Source organism: Egretta garzetta, unplaced genomic scaffold (assembly GCF_000687185.1).
Source record: "Egretta garzetta isolate BGI_Z169 unplaced genomic scaffold, ASM68718v1 scaffold46, whole genome shotgun sequence".
NCBI classification, from domain to species: domain Eukaryota; kingdom Metazoa; phylum Chordata; class Aves; order Pelecaniformes; family Ardeidae; genus Egretta; species Egretta garzetta.
The window spans coordinates 4856728-4869587 of NW_009260268.1; the positions used below are offsets into that span (position 1 = coordinate 4856728).

At 40.4% G+C, this 12860-nt stretch overlaps 1 protein-coding gene across 2 annotated transcripts in view; it reads left to right on the top strand.

Moving 5' to 3' along the window:
* The first annotated feature begins 32 nt into the window (after positions 1–32).
* Positions 33–12860, top strand: part of TLR3 (toll like receptor 3) — a 35084-nt gene continuing 22256 nt past the window's right edge. Inside the window, exons 1-6 of one of the 2 annotated variants that reach the window (XM_035897829.1) lie at positions 33–122; positions 803–978; positions 4536–4984; positions 6389–6580; positions 8209–10034; positions 10693–10861. In XM_035897829.1, the coding sequence (XP_035753722.1) occupies positions 4544–4984; positions 6389–6580; positions 8209–10034; positions 10693–10861 (2628 nt within the window). In that variant the 5' untranslated portion in view covers positions 33–122; positions 803–978; positions 4536–4543. Of the gene's footprint in view, positions 123–802; positions 979–4535; positions 4985–6388; positions 6581–8208; positions 10035–10692; positions 12668–12860 lie in introns of those variants that run through there. The other variant, XM_035897828.1, reaches the window with a different exon arrangement.

Sequence of the window (12860 nt, forward strand, 5' to 3'; positions counted from 1 at the left end):
CCTCCGCTTTCGGTTTCGCTACTTCTGGCCCTGGGTACCGCGTTTCCTCATGGTTTTCGGGCGCTGAGAAACTTGTGCGGCCCCTGGATGCCCCCAGAGCGAAGGAGCTAAAGCCCTCAGCGGTAAGTGGGTGCCGTTCTTCGCTGCTTAGTAATAAATGCTGGTCGCAAAGCCGAAGTACCGCTCAGGATTTCCGGCAATTTCCTTGATCTTGGATTTCTCATAGCCTGGAAGTTAGCAAAGTCGGTGCCACTGCTGTTTGCTTAATGAGTGTGCTTTGGGGCTTGTGCCCAGGTGTGCTGTCCCCAGCTGGCGGGAGGTATTCTTGTGTTTTAAAACAGAGAAAAATGTGTGAAACGGGAACATCCCTCCATGGGAAATGCTGGAGGCTCCCCTGCTAAATTTTCCAGGTTTTTAAAGTTCCTGCTAATAGCATTAAAACTGACATTCTTTCCTTAGTCTATTAAATATTATTCTGTAGAACCATCCCTTAAGTCTGATAATGGGTGTGCGCTTTCTTCACTGGATCCCCAACCAAAGCTTAGAACACCTAAAGCTGACTCCAAACTTCCTGCAATGAAAAAAGCAGAAAAAGGCAGCCCTTCAGGCCTCACTGGAAGTTAGCCAAAGAACTCAGTTTGTGTTTGTGCAGTACGTTTCTCGCGCTTTTCAAACTTAAAGATGAGCTGGGAACAACTGCCAAGGAGCCTGGCAGCTGCCTGAGCTCCCTAAAACCCTCAGAAGGGTGCAGGCTGGAGGTAAAGCTTTTGTTACAGTCAAGCTCCCCCTTTGATTTCCCTAGCTCTTCCGGCAGCTGGGATGCAAAGGAATGAGGCAGGCCAAGTGGTCCTTTATTCTCCCCAGCTACAGGGATACCGGTGCTGTGCTCAGCAGCAGCTGTGGCAGGTGAGGCTGTCTGCAGGACTATCAGGTTCAGTGATTTGCCGTCTCCTCCCCTTCCCTGGTTGCTGGTGGCAGGTAAGTGGAGAGCCAGGCTGTGCGAGCTGCAGGAAATGGGTCAGGCCCACATGCAGTGCCCAGCAGGGAATTGGTTTTTTGTTAAGGTTTATTTTAAATCGTCTTTTGCAGTCCTTTGTGTACGTCTTTGCAATGCTTTAGGTCACTCTTTGTATCCCCACTCCCACTGGATTTTACTGATGTGTCTCTGTAGGTGGCCAGATTGCTGCCACAGAGGCACTTACAGGGTTCCTCTCGTGGTAATGTGGCTTTTTGTCACATGAGCAGTCCTAATGCGTGCCCTCTGAAAAAGCAAGTCACCTATGGAGCCAAACTCTGCTGGGGTCTGACTCCTCTTTGGCTGCAGATTGTAGTGTCAGTTCCTCAGAGTGTTTTGTTACGGTAGTGAAAACTCTTCTCTTTAAAAAACATCACTTCCAAAAGCTTTTTCTTTTTCTCTACAAATGTGCTGGTTTAATTTGTTTCATTGTTTGCTATTGAGCAATGATCTAATGTGCTCAAAGCTAGATCATGTTAATTAAACACAGGTTCCAAGCAAAGGAAAATGTGAGCTGCAGAACTAAGAAAGCTCATGTTCCTGGGAGTTAGCCTTTTGAGGTTGGCAGGCAGGTTCCAACTTGTCGGCAGAAGGCCATACAGATATGTGTATATGGAGAATGTAGAGACACTGTAATGGAAATACCTTTAAATTGTTGTAACCTGGGCTTTGAGTTCCATGTTATGGGAATTATTATAGCAAGATCTGCCCATCTAGCTCAGTTGATAGAGCATGGGACTCTTAACCCAGGGTCATGAGGTCAGGCCCCAGCCAACCAGCAACTCAGCCCCACACAGCCGCTCGCTCACTCCCCTCACAGTGGGATGGGGGAGAGAATCAGAAGAGTAAAAGTGAGAAGACTCAAGGGTTGAGATAAAGGCAGTTTAGTAAAAAACCCGCATGTGCAAGCAAAGCAAAACAAGGAATTCATTCACTCCTTCCCATGGGCAGGCAGTTGTTCAGCCATCTCCAGGCAAGCAGGGCTCCATCACGCATAATGGTTACTTAGGAAGACAAACACCATCACTCCGAATGTCCCCCCCTTCCTTCTTCTTCCCCCAGCTTTATATATGCTGAGCATGATGTCATATGATCTGGGATATCCCTTTGGCCAGTCGGGATCAGCTGTCCCAGCTATGTCCCCTCCCAACTTCTTGTGCACCCCCAGCCTCCTTGCTGGTGGGGTGGGAGGCAGAAAAGGCCCTGGCTCTGTGTAAGTGCTGCTCAGCAGTAACTAAAACACCCATGAATTATCAATGCTGTTTTCAGCACAAATCCAAAACGCAGCCCCATAGTAGCTACTGTGAAGAAAATTAACTCTATCCCAGCCAAAGCCAGCACAGACACTCAAAGCTTCAGGGGTAAAAGTATAAGCTTTATATTTTTTAAAAAAGAAAAAACTGAAGTGCAGGAACCTAAGCTTACTGTTCTCTGCTGAAGCATGGAAAAATATTCTGGCAAGCACTCCCAAAGTATTTGTTCTCCTTCTACTAAAGATTAATTCAGTAGAGAATGATATGGAAGATACACTGGACTCTTGATTAGCAGAAATGCTATTTAATTAGACAAGCTCTATGTCTCAGCAGGGTAGTCAAACCCTTCTGACCTCTTACAGTGCTATTCCGGTTAGAATTTCTGTGGAATTAATTTTTCTTCCTTATCCAGTAAAGTTGTATTACAAGATCACCAGGTGAATTTAAATCTTGTGGATACTAACTAAAAACTGAATAAAATATGAAAAAGTCTGAAATTCATCAGAAATGTAGTGCCTAAACAGGCAGAGCCATTGAAGAGCACCAGTGGACAGAGGTTGATATCCTAATGGAAATGCTCAAACCGTATGGGGTGGGGTATATGAATTCTGAAATGTCCTGGTTTCAGCTGGAATAGAGTTAATTTTCTTCCTAGTAGCTTGCATAATGCTCTATTTTGGATTTAGTATGAGAAGGATGTTGATAACACACTGCTGGCTTAGTTGTTGCTGAGCAGTGCTTACACCAGTCAAGGACTTTTCAGCTTCCCCTGCTCTGCCAGGTGCACAAGAAGCTGGGAGCAGGCCCAGCCAGGACAGCTGACCCCAGCTGGCCAAAGGGCTATTCCAGACCATATGATGTCATGCTCAGTAAAGAAACTGGGGGGAGTTGGCTGGGGGCAGTTATCACTGCTTGAGGACGGGCTGGACATCAGTCAGCGGGTGGTGAGCAGTTGCATTGTGCATCACTTGTTTTGTATATTTTTTAATGCTGCTGTTGTTATTGTGTTATTAATCTATCTTCATCTCAACCCATGGGTTTTACTTTTTTTTCCGATTCTCTCCCCCATCCCACCCAGGGCAGGGAGAGTAAGCGAGCGGCTGCGTGGTGCTTAGTTGCCAGCTAGGCTTAAATCACGACAGTAACTTTTCCTGGAAGCATTTGGATAAATGTACTGAATCTATGGACAGTGTTTTCTCTACACCTTGGCTCCTCTCCGTTTCTTTCTCTGATTAGCTTGGTACTGATTTATTTTGTCTGCTCATACACCTTGCTATAGTCTGATATTTCTTCTTTCGCTATGAGATAGAAAGATGATTAGAATTTCATGTGGCTGGCTTGTAAATAAAAAACTATCAAGAACTGTAAAATGAAGAAGTGGTATATTTGACATTCTTACTGCTTATAACTATGAGGGCTATAAAAATGATTCGAGGGCCGGAGCACCTCTCTTACAAGGACAGGCTGAGAGAGTTGGCGTTGTTCAGCCTGGAAAAGAGAAGGCTGCGGGGAGACCTGATTATGGCCTTTCAGTACCTAAAGGGCGCCTATAGGAAAGAGGGGGAAAATCTTTTTAGTAGGGCCAATTGTGACAGGACAAGGGGTAATGGTTTTAAACTAAACCAGGGTAGGTTTAGACTAGATATAAGGAAGAAATTCTTTACAATGAGGGTGGTGAAACACTGGAACAGGTTGCCCAGAGAGGTAGTGGAGGCCCCATCCCTGGAAACATTCAAGGCCAGGTTGGACGGGGCTCTGAGCAACCTGATCTAGTTAGCGGTGTCCCTGTTCACTGCAGGGGGGTTGGACTAGATGACCTCTAGGAGTCCCTTCCAACCCAAAACATTCTATGATTCTATAAATATTGGAAGTGTGGTTAAGCTCAGAGCTCAGTGATTAACACTGAGAGGCTTGTGTATAATTTGTCATATTTATTGTATTTTGTGCATGTTAAAGCAATGCAAAATTAATCAGAAAAGGGAAATTGGTTGGAAATCTGTATTGATAATAGATAAAGTGTTGGTAGCTTTTTGCACATTATTTTTATGTAAGGCAAACTATTGTTTTTAAAGAAAAAATTTAATTTAGAGAGATCTAGGCATGCCTTTTCTGCAGAAATGAATGCTACTTTTTGGTGAAAAATACTGAGTGTTTTCTCAGTATAAAACTACATGTTTTTTGAGCCTGGCTTGCATAGCCTTCAGTTTAAGATACAAGTTGTGTCAAAATGATTGTAATTTGTACTTGTGTTCATTTTGCCTTTGCAGATAAAACGATGGGAAGTGCTGTTCTTTGGTGGAGACGCTTATCTGTCAGACTGGTGACTGTCTGCTTGCTGTGTGCATCAGCTGGAAAGCAATGTCAGATCCGAAATGAAATGGCTGACTGCAGTCACCTAAAGCTCACTCAAATTCCTTCTGATCTCCCAGACAATATAACGGGTTTGGACATTTCTCATAACCAGCTAAGACAGCTAGGTCCTGCAAATCTGACCAAGTACAGCCAGCTGGTTTATTTGAACGCAGGCTACAACAGCATCTCTAAACTGCAACGGGAATTGTGCCAAAATATGCCCCTCTTGCAGATTCTGAAGTTAGAACATAATGAATTGTATAAGCTCCCTGACAGAGTCTTCGCTTCTTGCACCAACCTGACTGAGCTCAATCTAGGGTACAACAGAATAGATATAAAAAATGAACCTTTCAAAACCCTGGAGGTAAGCTTTAGAAATGCACCTTTTCATGTAGATAAAGTATAAATGGGGAATTTACTGTATTTTCCAGTGTGTGTACAGTACAGCTGTCTATTTGCATCTGAAAATACCCATCATATAATCTTCCTTCATTGTTTTTCTAAAGAAAAGGCCTAACGGCTTCTTGTGTTAGAGCACACTGAAGTCTCAGCCATTCTTATGAGTCAATGCTCTCCACCCCCTTTTCCCTACTGCATCCCATTGAGGAGCTTTCCATGCAGATTTTGTGCTGAGAGATTAGCAGTAGCAGGTGACGTATAGGGCAAAGTGGATGGTGTGAAATCTGAGTTGCCTGGGGCCTAAAAATGGTAGCTAGCCTAAATTCTCAAGGTCAAGGTGTAATCACTCAGACCATGAAGCCCTGCACTTAGGCTGAATGTAATGTCTCCCGGGACTTTGGGGACTGAGAAAGGTAGAGTAAAAAGGTTTTTACTCTTTGTTTTTCCTGGTAGTTTACATGTGGTTAAATATTCTTCTCTATAGCATCTATGAGGATGGCACAGGAGGCAGGAAAAAGCTATTCCATTGTCTTTGCACCAAGTAGGGAATCATGCAAAAGGAAGGGTCTAAGGACAAAAGAAAATATAGACAATGTGTGGGTACTAATTGTTGTACAATGTTCTAATAAGTGTGCATGTTGTCTTGAACAAGTCTGAACTTTTCTGCTAAACTCAGTATTCCAGTTCAGTTACATAAAGTCTGCTTAGTTGCATCATGGGACTGCTGACTCTCCACTAAGTACAAATGAGTACAGTCAGCTTCCGTGCTGGGAACAGAACTGAAATTTTGGCCTTCCCTGCTTTGCTGCTGCTCTGTTACTGATGGAGGTCAGGCTTGGGGCACCTCAAGGCACATTCTGTGCAGTCACCTAGGGTAGCATCTCCTCCCCTGCAGGTGCAGGAGTCTGAGCACCTAGGTGTGAGCTGGAGTATTACAAGGAATACAGCACTGATCTTTGTAGGCTGCTACTGCACTCCCCTTCCTTGCTTCCATTCATGGGGTGGACCACAGTGAAGAGGGTAGAACGCAAGGTTTAATACTGCAGTAGCTGTAACTGCAGGCAGCAGTAGGCTTTTGCTTTTATCACTTTATCTGCAGCAGGAGGGCTTTCAGTGAGCTAAGAAATTTTAGATAAAGTAATTGTTTGGTTTGCAGTAGATATTTTAGCAGATTAAGATAATGAAAGTTACAGGTGGGGAAGATACAGAAGGCTTCTTCCTGCACGAGCTTGAAAGCTGCCATTTCTCAATTATGAGTGTATTTTAATTGTATTGCAACTAATTTCTAATCAATTAGACACTAATGCAATATTTTAAAATGCTTTCGTATTATTAAAAGAATCTTATATTGTTTGCATCTTTTCCTCAGAATTTGAATATTTTGGATCTATCCCATAATTTTTTGAAGTCAGCAAATTTAGGATGGCAGCAACAGTTGAAGAACCTTCGTGAGCTCATGTTGAATGGCAACCAAATCACTGAGTTAAAAAAGGAAGACTTCAGTTTTCTTAGCAACACCTCGTTGAATAGTCTTGATTTGTCATCAAATCCACTGAAAGAGGTAGGAAGCATTTCACCAGAAATTTAACAGGTGTAAGTATAAAATGGAACTACCCTGGTTTATCCTTTATGATTGTATGGCTTTTACATTACATTTTTGATCCTCTGAGGTCAAAGATAAAACCATTCTATTGTATACAGCGTTACTCCTGACCTCTGGTAGTGATATACATAATTTTTCTCCCACTGAAATCGGCAAGAGCTGGTTCCACATAGATGAGAGGTCTCAAGCAAGAGCTAGATCAAGTAGCTCTGTGAACCCTTACCAGGTATTTTCTGTGCAGGATTTTTTTTGTATGTGCTGAAGATGAACAGCTGACATACTTTCTAAGTGGGGAAAAAGTGTGATATTATGCAAGGCTAGTTATACAATCTACGTCTCACTACCTAGTTAATCAAAGAGGATGTTCATTTGTGCCTGTGGGGTACCCCAGAGAAATAATCATTGCAGAAAAGTATACTCACTCTTTCAAAAAAACCCCCAAGGGGGTGTTTTCTCTGCCACCTACCTCGCTGTTCTCTCTGACCCACTTCTCAGTGTTACAATTTGGTTCTTTTCAGAGTGATGGTAAGTGGTGCAGTTCTAAGCTGGTTGACCCTCAGCATGTGAATACTGAATTTGCTTGGTTTTTTTCCCAGTTGATTGATCTGTAAAGAACATGTATATTGAAATTACAAGAATATTTTAAAGTGGCATAAGCTTGTACCACTGCTGAGAGGGAATCCCACTGTCCTCTTCCCCCTGGCCACTTCATCCCTCCCTCTTTCTGATAGAAGCTTTAATGAGGCCATGCACCGGATCACTGGAGAAACTCTACAGATTTTTTGGCTCAGTTAGCTTGTAGTCGGGCTGGTTCCCTATCTGGTTCACTATGTGACTGCCAGTATGGCCATACTGGCACAAGGGTACAGCGTGTGGATAAGCAGTCGGGGCTGTTCCGTTCTTGGGCAGTGCTACTTCATGGTAGTTTAACCTACTCTGTTTTTACAGTACTGCTGTCTGAAAAGCAGCCTTATGCATTTGGAGCATTCTGACAAATGGAGTATCTGATCATTCAGCTGATACCTCAATCAAGATGAGGGGCCAGCACTACAATGGAGGCTTGTGATTTGTATTGTGGAAGCAAGTGTGTTTTGTCACATTTCATGAGTGTAGCTTCTGCTCACAAAGAGAAACTGTTTTTTTTTCTTGGCTGTCTGAAGGCCTAAATAAATTTTTTACACTATATCTGGTTTTGCAATATTGGTATCCATAGCAGATACCAATAAAAGAAAACTGAAGAAAGGGATTATCTCAGTTTTTAAAATGCTTCTAGTGGAAGAGTCTTATTAGTTGGATACAAAATTGGAATTAACTTGCATCTCACTAAGCAACTTCTTATCTTCTTCTAAAAGAGTATTACTCAGAATTATGATAATCATGTTACAAATTTTAGAACTAGTATCCCAAGAAGTATAAACTCCAAGAAGTGTTTATCTGAACTCGGGTGTGGCAAATTCTGAGTGTAAGAGTTACGTTCTGCTTGAAAATCTTATTTGAAAACCTTTCAAAATCTTGGCTTGGTGGGGCTACTTTCGTATATAATCCCTTTGTTTAGGTCAAAACTCTCTTTTTTCTTTTCCTTTCAGTTTCACGTAGGATGTTTACATGCAATTGGAAATCTGTTTGGCCTCATACTGAACAATGTTGAACTTGGTGAAAATCGCACAAATAAACTTTGTGCAGAATTATCAAACACAGCAATTCAGAACCTCTCACTGAGCCATGTGAAGCTTTCATACATTCGCAAGTCAACTTTCCAGGGACTGCAAGGAACAAATCTTACGGTTTTAAACCTTTCCCAAAATTCTCTGTCTGAGATAGAAGATGACTCATTTCAGTGGCTTTCAAGTTTACAATACTTAAACCTGAAGTATAATAACATTCATGTATCTTCACGTTTATTTTATGGATTATCCAGCCTCAAACATCTGAATCTGATAAATTCACTTTCTGGGAAAATTGAAGATTTTTCCTTTCATTGGTTATACCACCTGGAGTACCTTATAATGGATAATAACAATTTTCCAGGAATTACTGCTAATATGTTCACAGGTCTGAGCAACCTGAAATACTTGAGTCTCTGTAACTGCAACATAAACTTACAAAGAATAACTAATAAAACATTTTCATCACTTGCTAATTCCAGTTTGCAGATTCTGAACCTCACAAAAACAAGAATCTCTACAATAGACAGTGAGGCATTTTCCTCCTTGGGACACCTGAAAATTCTCGACCTTGGTCTCAATGAAATTAGTCAAGAGCTCACAGGCCATGAATTTAAAGGCCTCAATAACATACAAGATATTTATCTTTCCTATAATAAAAACTTGGTTTTGCAAAGTACATCATTCATTTTTGTCCCAAGCCTTAGAAAACTGATGCTAAGGAAGGTAGGTTGCAGCAATCTGGCACTTTCTCCTTCACCTTTTCATCCTCTACAAAATCTGACTGTCCTGGACATCAGCAATAACAACATAGCAAATGTTAAAGATGACTTGTTTGATGGACTTCACAAACTTGACATTCTGGATTTGCAGCACAATAATTTAGCCCGACTTTGGAAACATGCAAATCCAGGTGGCCCTGTTCTTTTTTTAAAAGATCTTCCCAACTTGCGTGTTCTTAATTTAAAATCAAATGGGCTTGATGAGATTCCAGTTCAGGTTTTCAAGGGTATGTTTCAATTAAAAAACTTGGACTTAGGATCAAATAATTTGAATTTGCTTCCAGCAACTCTGTTTGATGACCAAGCCTCTCTGAATTCATTGAACCTTCAGAAAAATCTGATAACCTCGGTTGAAGAAAAAGTGTTTGGCCCAGCTTTCAAGAGCTTGAGAATACTAGAGATGGATTCCAATCCATTTGATTGTACCTGTGAAAGCATTGCGTGGTTTGCCGATTGGCTTAATGTGACCCAAGCATATATACCTGGATTGAGGTCCCAGTACCTGTGCAACACGCCACCTAAATATCACGGTAGTCTGGTGTTGCATTTTGATAGCTCAGCCTGCAGAGACAGTGCTCCATTTAAACTTCTGTTTGTGATCACTAGCACTGTTGTGATGCTAGTAATTTTTATTGTTCTTATCATCCATTTTGAAGGGTGGAGAATAGCTTTCTACTGGAATGTTTCAGTAAATCGAATACTTGGTTTTAAAGAACTTGACAGACAACAGGAGAAGTTTGATTATGATGCCTACGTTATTCACGCAAGACAGGACAAGGATTGGGTGTCTAAGAATTTCATCTCTCTGGAAAAAAATAACCACTTTCAGATTAGGTTTTGTTTAGAAGAGCGGGACTTCGAAGCGGGCATATCTGAATTTGAAGCCACAATTAACAGTATGAAAATGAGCAGGAAGATTATTTTTGTCGTGACTGAACACCTCTTAGTGGATCCCTGGTGCAAAAAGTGAGTAGGATATAAAATTTTGTATGTAAGGGTATAAAATTTCTTAACAGATTTTTTAACAAGGTAACTTTTTTGCTGTGTAATTTAATCAAAAATACCTTTTAATAAAAATTACCATGCAAATTCTACTTTGATATCTTCACTTAATAGATCGTAACTTCAGAATAATTCCTAAGTTAATATTAATTGCTCCACATGTACACTAGTAGAAATTTGAATCTCTCAGTTGATATTTTTTTTTCCAGAAAGTCAAGCTGTCACCTGTGCAGATTGCTTTCCTTAAAATTGCATGTTTGAAAAAGAGCAATACTGCGTGAAATCACTAGCGTCCAAAGATGATTTTTATTTGACTTTAAACGAGTCTTTTCACCTTTCCTATGTAGTGATCTGGAAAAGAAAGGAACTTTGCTAAACAAGGCTGTATCAAGACAGTAGACTTAAGTTATATTTTTAGAGGATGATTTTTTCTTCAGTTAGAGGGTAACTAATTTAACATAAGTAATGACAATTTTATGTCATAGAATAGACATTAAGGCCCCTGTTTGAGTCCAGTCCTTGAGTTTGCAGTGTGCTATTGTATGAGCTATTAAAAGAACTGTGCATCATTTTTTCCCTCCACATGGAAGAAAACATGTATTTTTGTCTTATTTTGCTTCAGTTTTAAGGTGTATCATGCTCTTCAGCAAGCTATTGAACAAAGTCGGGATTCCATCATATTGATCTTCCTTCACGATATCCAAGATTACAAGTTGTATCATGCACTTCACCTGAGAAGAGGAATGTTCAAATCTCGCTGCATCTTGAACTGGCCAGCCCAGAAAGAACGAGTCAGTGCATTTCATCAGCAACTAGTGATGGCACTTAAATCTAACAGTAAAGCGCACTGAATTTTGAAAGTACAGGTTTGAATTACGAGGTCACTTTATTGCATATTTTCTATCACTGGAAAACTGTCAAGCCTTCAAGAAAACCTGAAAAAAGTTTGTCGTGCTGGAAAGATACGTTAAGAGTCACTATAACTTAAGTGTACTTGTCTATATTCGTGTTCTTGCTGATATTTTAATTCACCTGCACTGAAGTGACATGTTAAAATGGATCATGATTGACATTTCAGTCTGTATATCAAAAATATGGTAGAAATTCTGAAAAGCAGTGAGAATGATTGATGTCCTAGGAAAAACGTCCATCTGATGTAGTGCAGACAAGACACAGACTCTCTGCTTTAAAGGGATGTGTGAAAGAATGCAATAATGATAAAAGCAAATTCTGTGTAGAAGGTAGAGTGGACACTACTGCTTGCTTTCATAATGCAGGGACAAGATGTAGTGAAATTAAAATGTGAAGCACAGTAAGTAACACGAAAAATTATTTCTGTAATTGAATCCAAGAAACGTAGCAGAGTTTTTCAAAGTGAGTTTTAAAACCTTTGTTTTAAGAGAAAGCCACAGAAAGAAACTTGACCCTGTGGGTAGCCTGTTCAGAACACGCAGTGAGGGATTGCTTGTGCCTTCTGGGTGGGGCTAGTACTGGTGACTATAAAGAGCAGATTCAGATTAATGAGTCAACTGATTTAATCAATGTGGTATGATTAAAAAAAAAAAATTTTACTCTTCCCTACTGAAATTCAGAGAGCTGGCAGGACATTTATACTGAGAGATGTCACCTTAATTATTTGGATAAGCGTAAAACTATATGCGGGCTGTTAAACAGAACTTGAAATCACTGTGAAATGTGGCCAAGGCACAGCTGGTGCACCTGTATAAAATGAGTAAATGCATAGATACTTCTGTAGTATAACCAGAAGATAACTTTATAGGGGAGGTGGTGCTACTGTAATTTCATTACTGAAATCTTTGTTACTGGTGAAACAGTAAGAACAAAAATACCCCTCCAAAAGAAGTAGTTTTACACCATACCAGAAATATTACTGTGACTACAGTTGTGGGTAGAGTGGGAGAAAAGCTTCAAAAGTAGGTTAATTTTGAATTTTTTGTTTCCTTTTTTTCTTTATGGCTGTACATAGTTTTTTTCTTTGATAGCTAAAAAGAAAATTGTAAAGAAATCAGATAGAATTCTGTAGTTTAATTTCTATCTAGTTTGTTTTTTCCTTAACATACTTTACCGAAACAGGGGATAGTTAGCAAATGCCAGAGCATTAAGGTTCAAACATATGGGCTAGCAGCTTGATCTGGAGAGTGCTGAGAACCAGCAAAGTGTGCTCTGAAAGGATGTTCATAATGTTTGAGACTGGTTGCAATTTTATGGAGTGTTTGAGCACAATTTATTGTAAATTAGACACTAGATGGTCATTTGTGTGTTTTTGTTAATATTTAATTGCTGCTCCAAGGACCTTATAAAACATTGTCAATTTTTAGTAGGTATGTGATCCTTCAATAGCTCAGGAATATTTTTAAATTGCTTTTTGCCCCCTAGCATTTCCTTCCTCAATTTCATTACCACCATTACTCCAGGAACACTGTTTTACTGCTTTAGAAAACAGCTTTCAGATAGTTCAATGCTTAACATTTTAAGCAGCTTTTCTTATGATTTTTTATATGCATAGATGAAAAACATATTGATTTTTAATAGCTTTGTATGTCTCTTCTGGTTTCAGCTGGGGTAGAGCTAATTTTCTTCCTAGTAGCTGGCATAGTGCTGTGTTTGGGATTTAGTACTAGAATAATGTTGATAACACACTGCTGGTTTAGTTGTTGCTGAGCAGTGCTTACACAGTCAAGGGCTTTTTCAGCTTCCCATGCTCTGCCAGGTGCACAAGAAGCTGGGAGGGGGCCCAGCCAGGACAGCTGACCCCAACTGTCCAAAGGG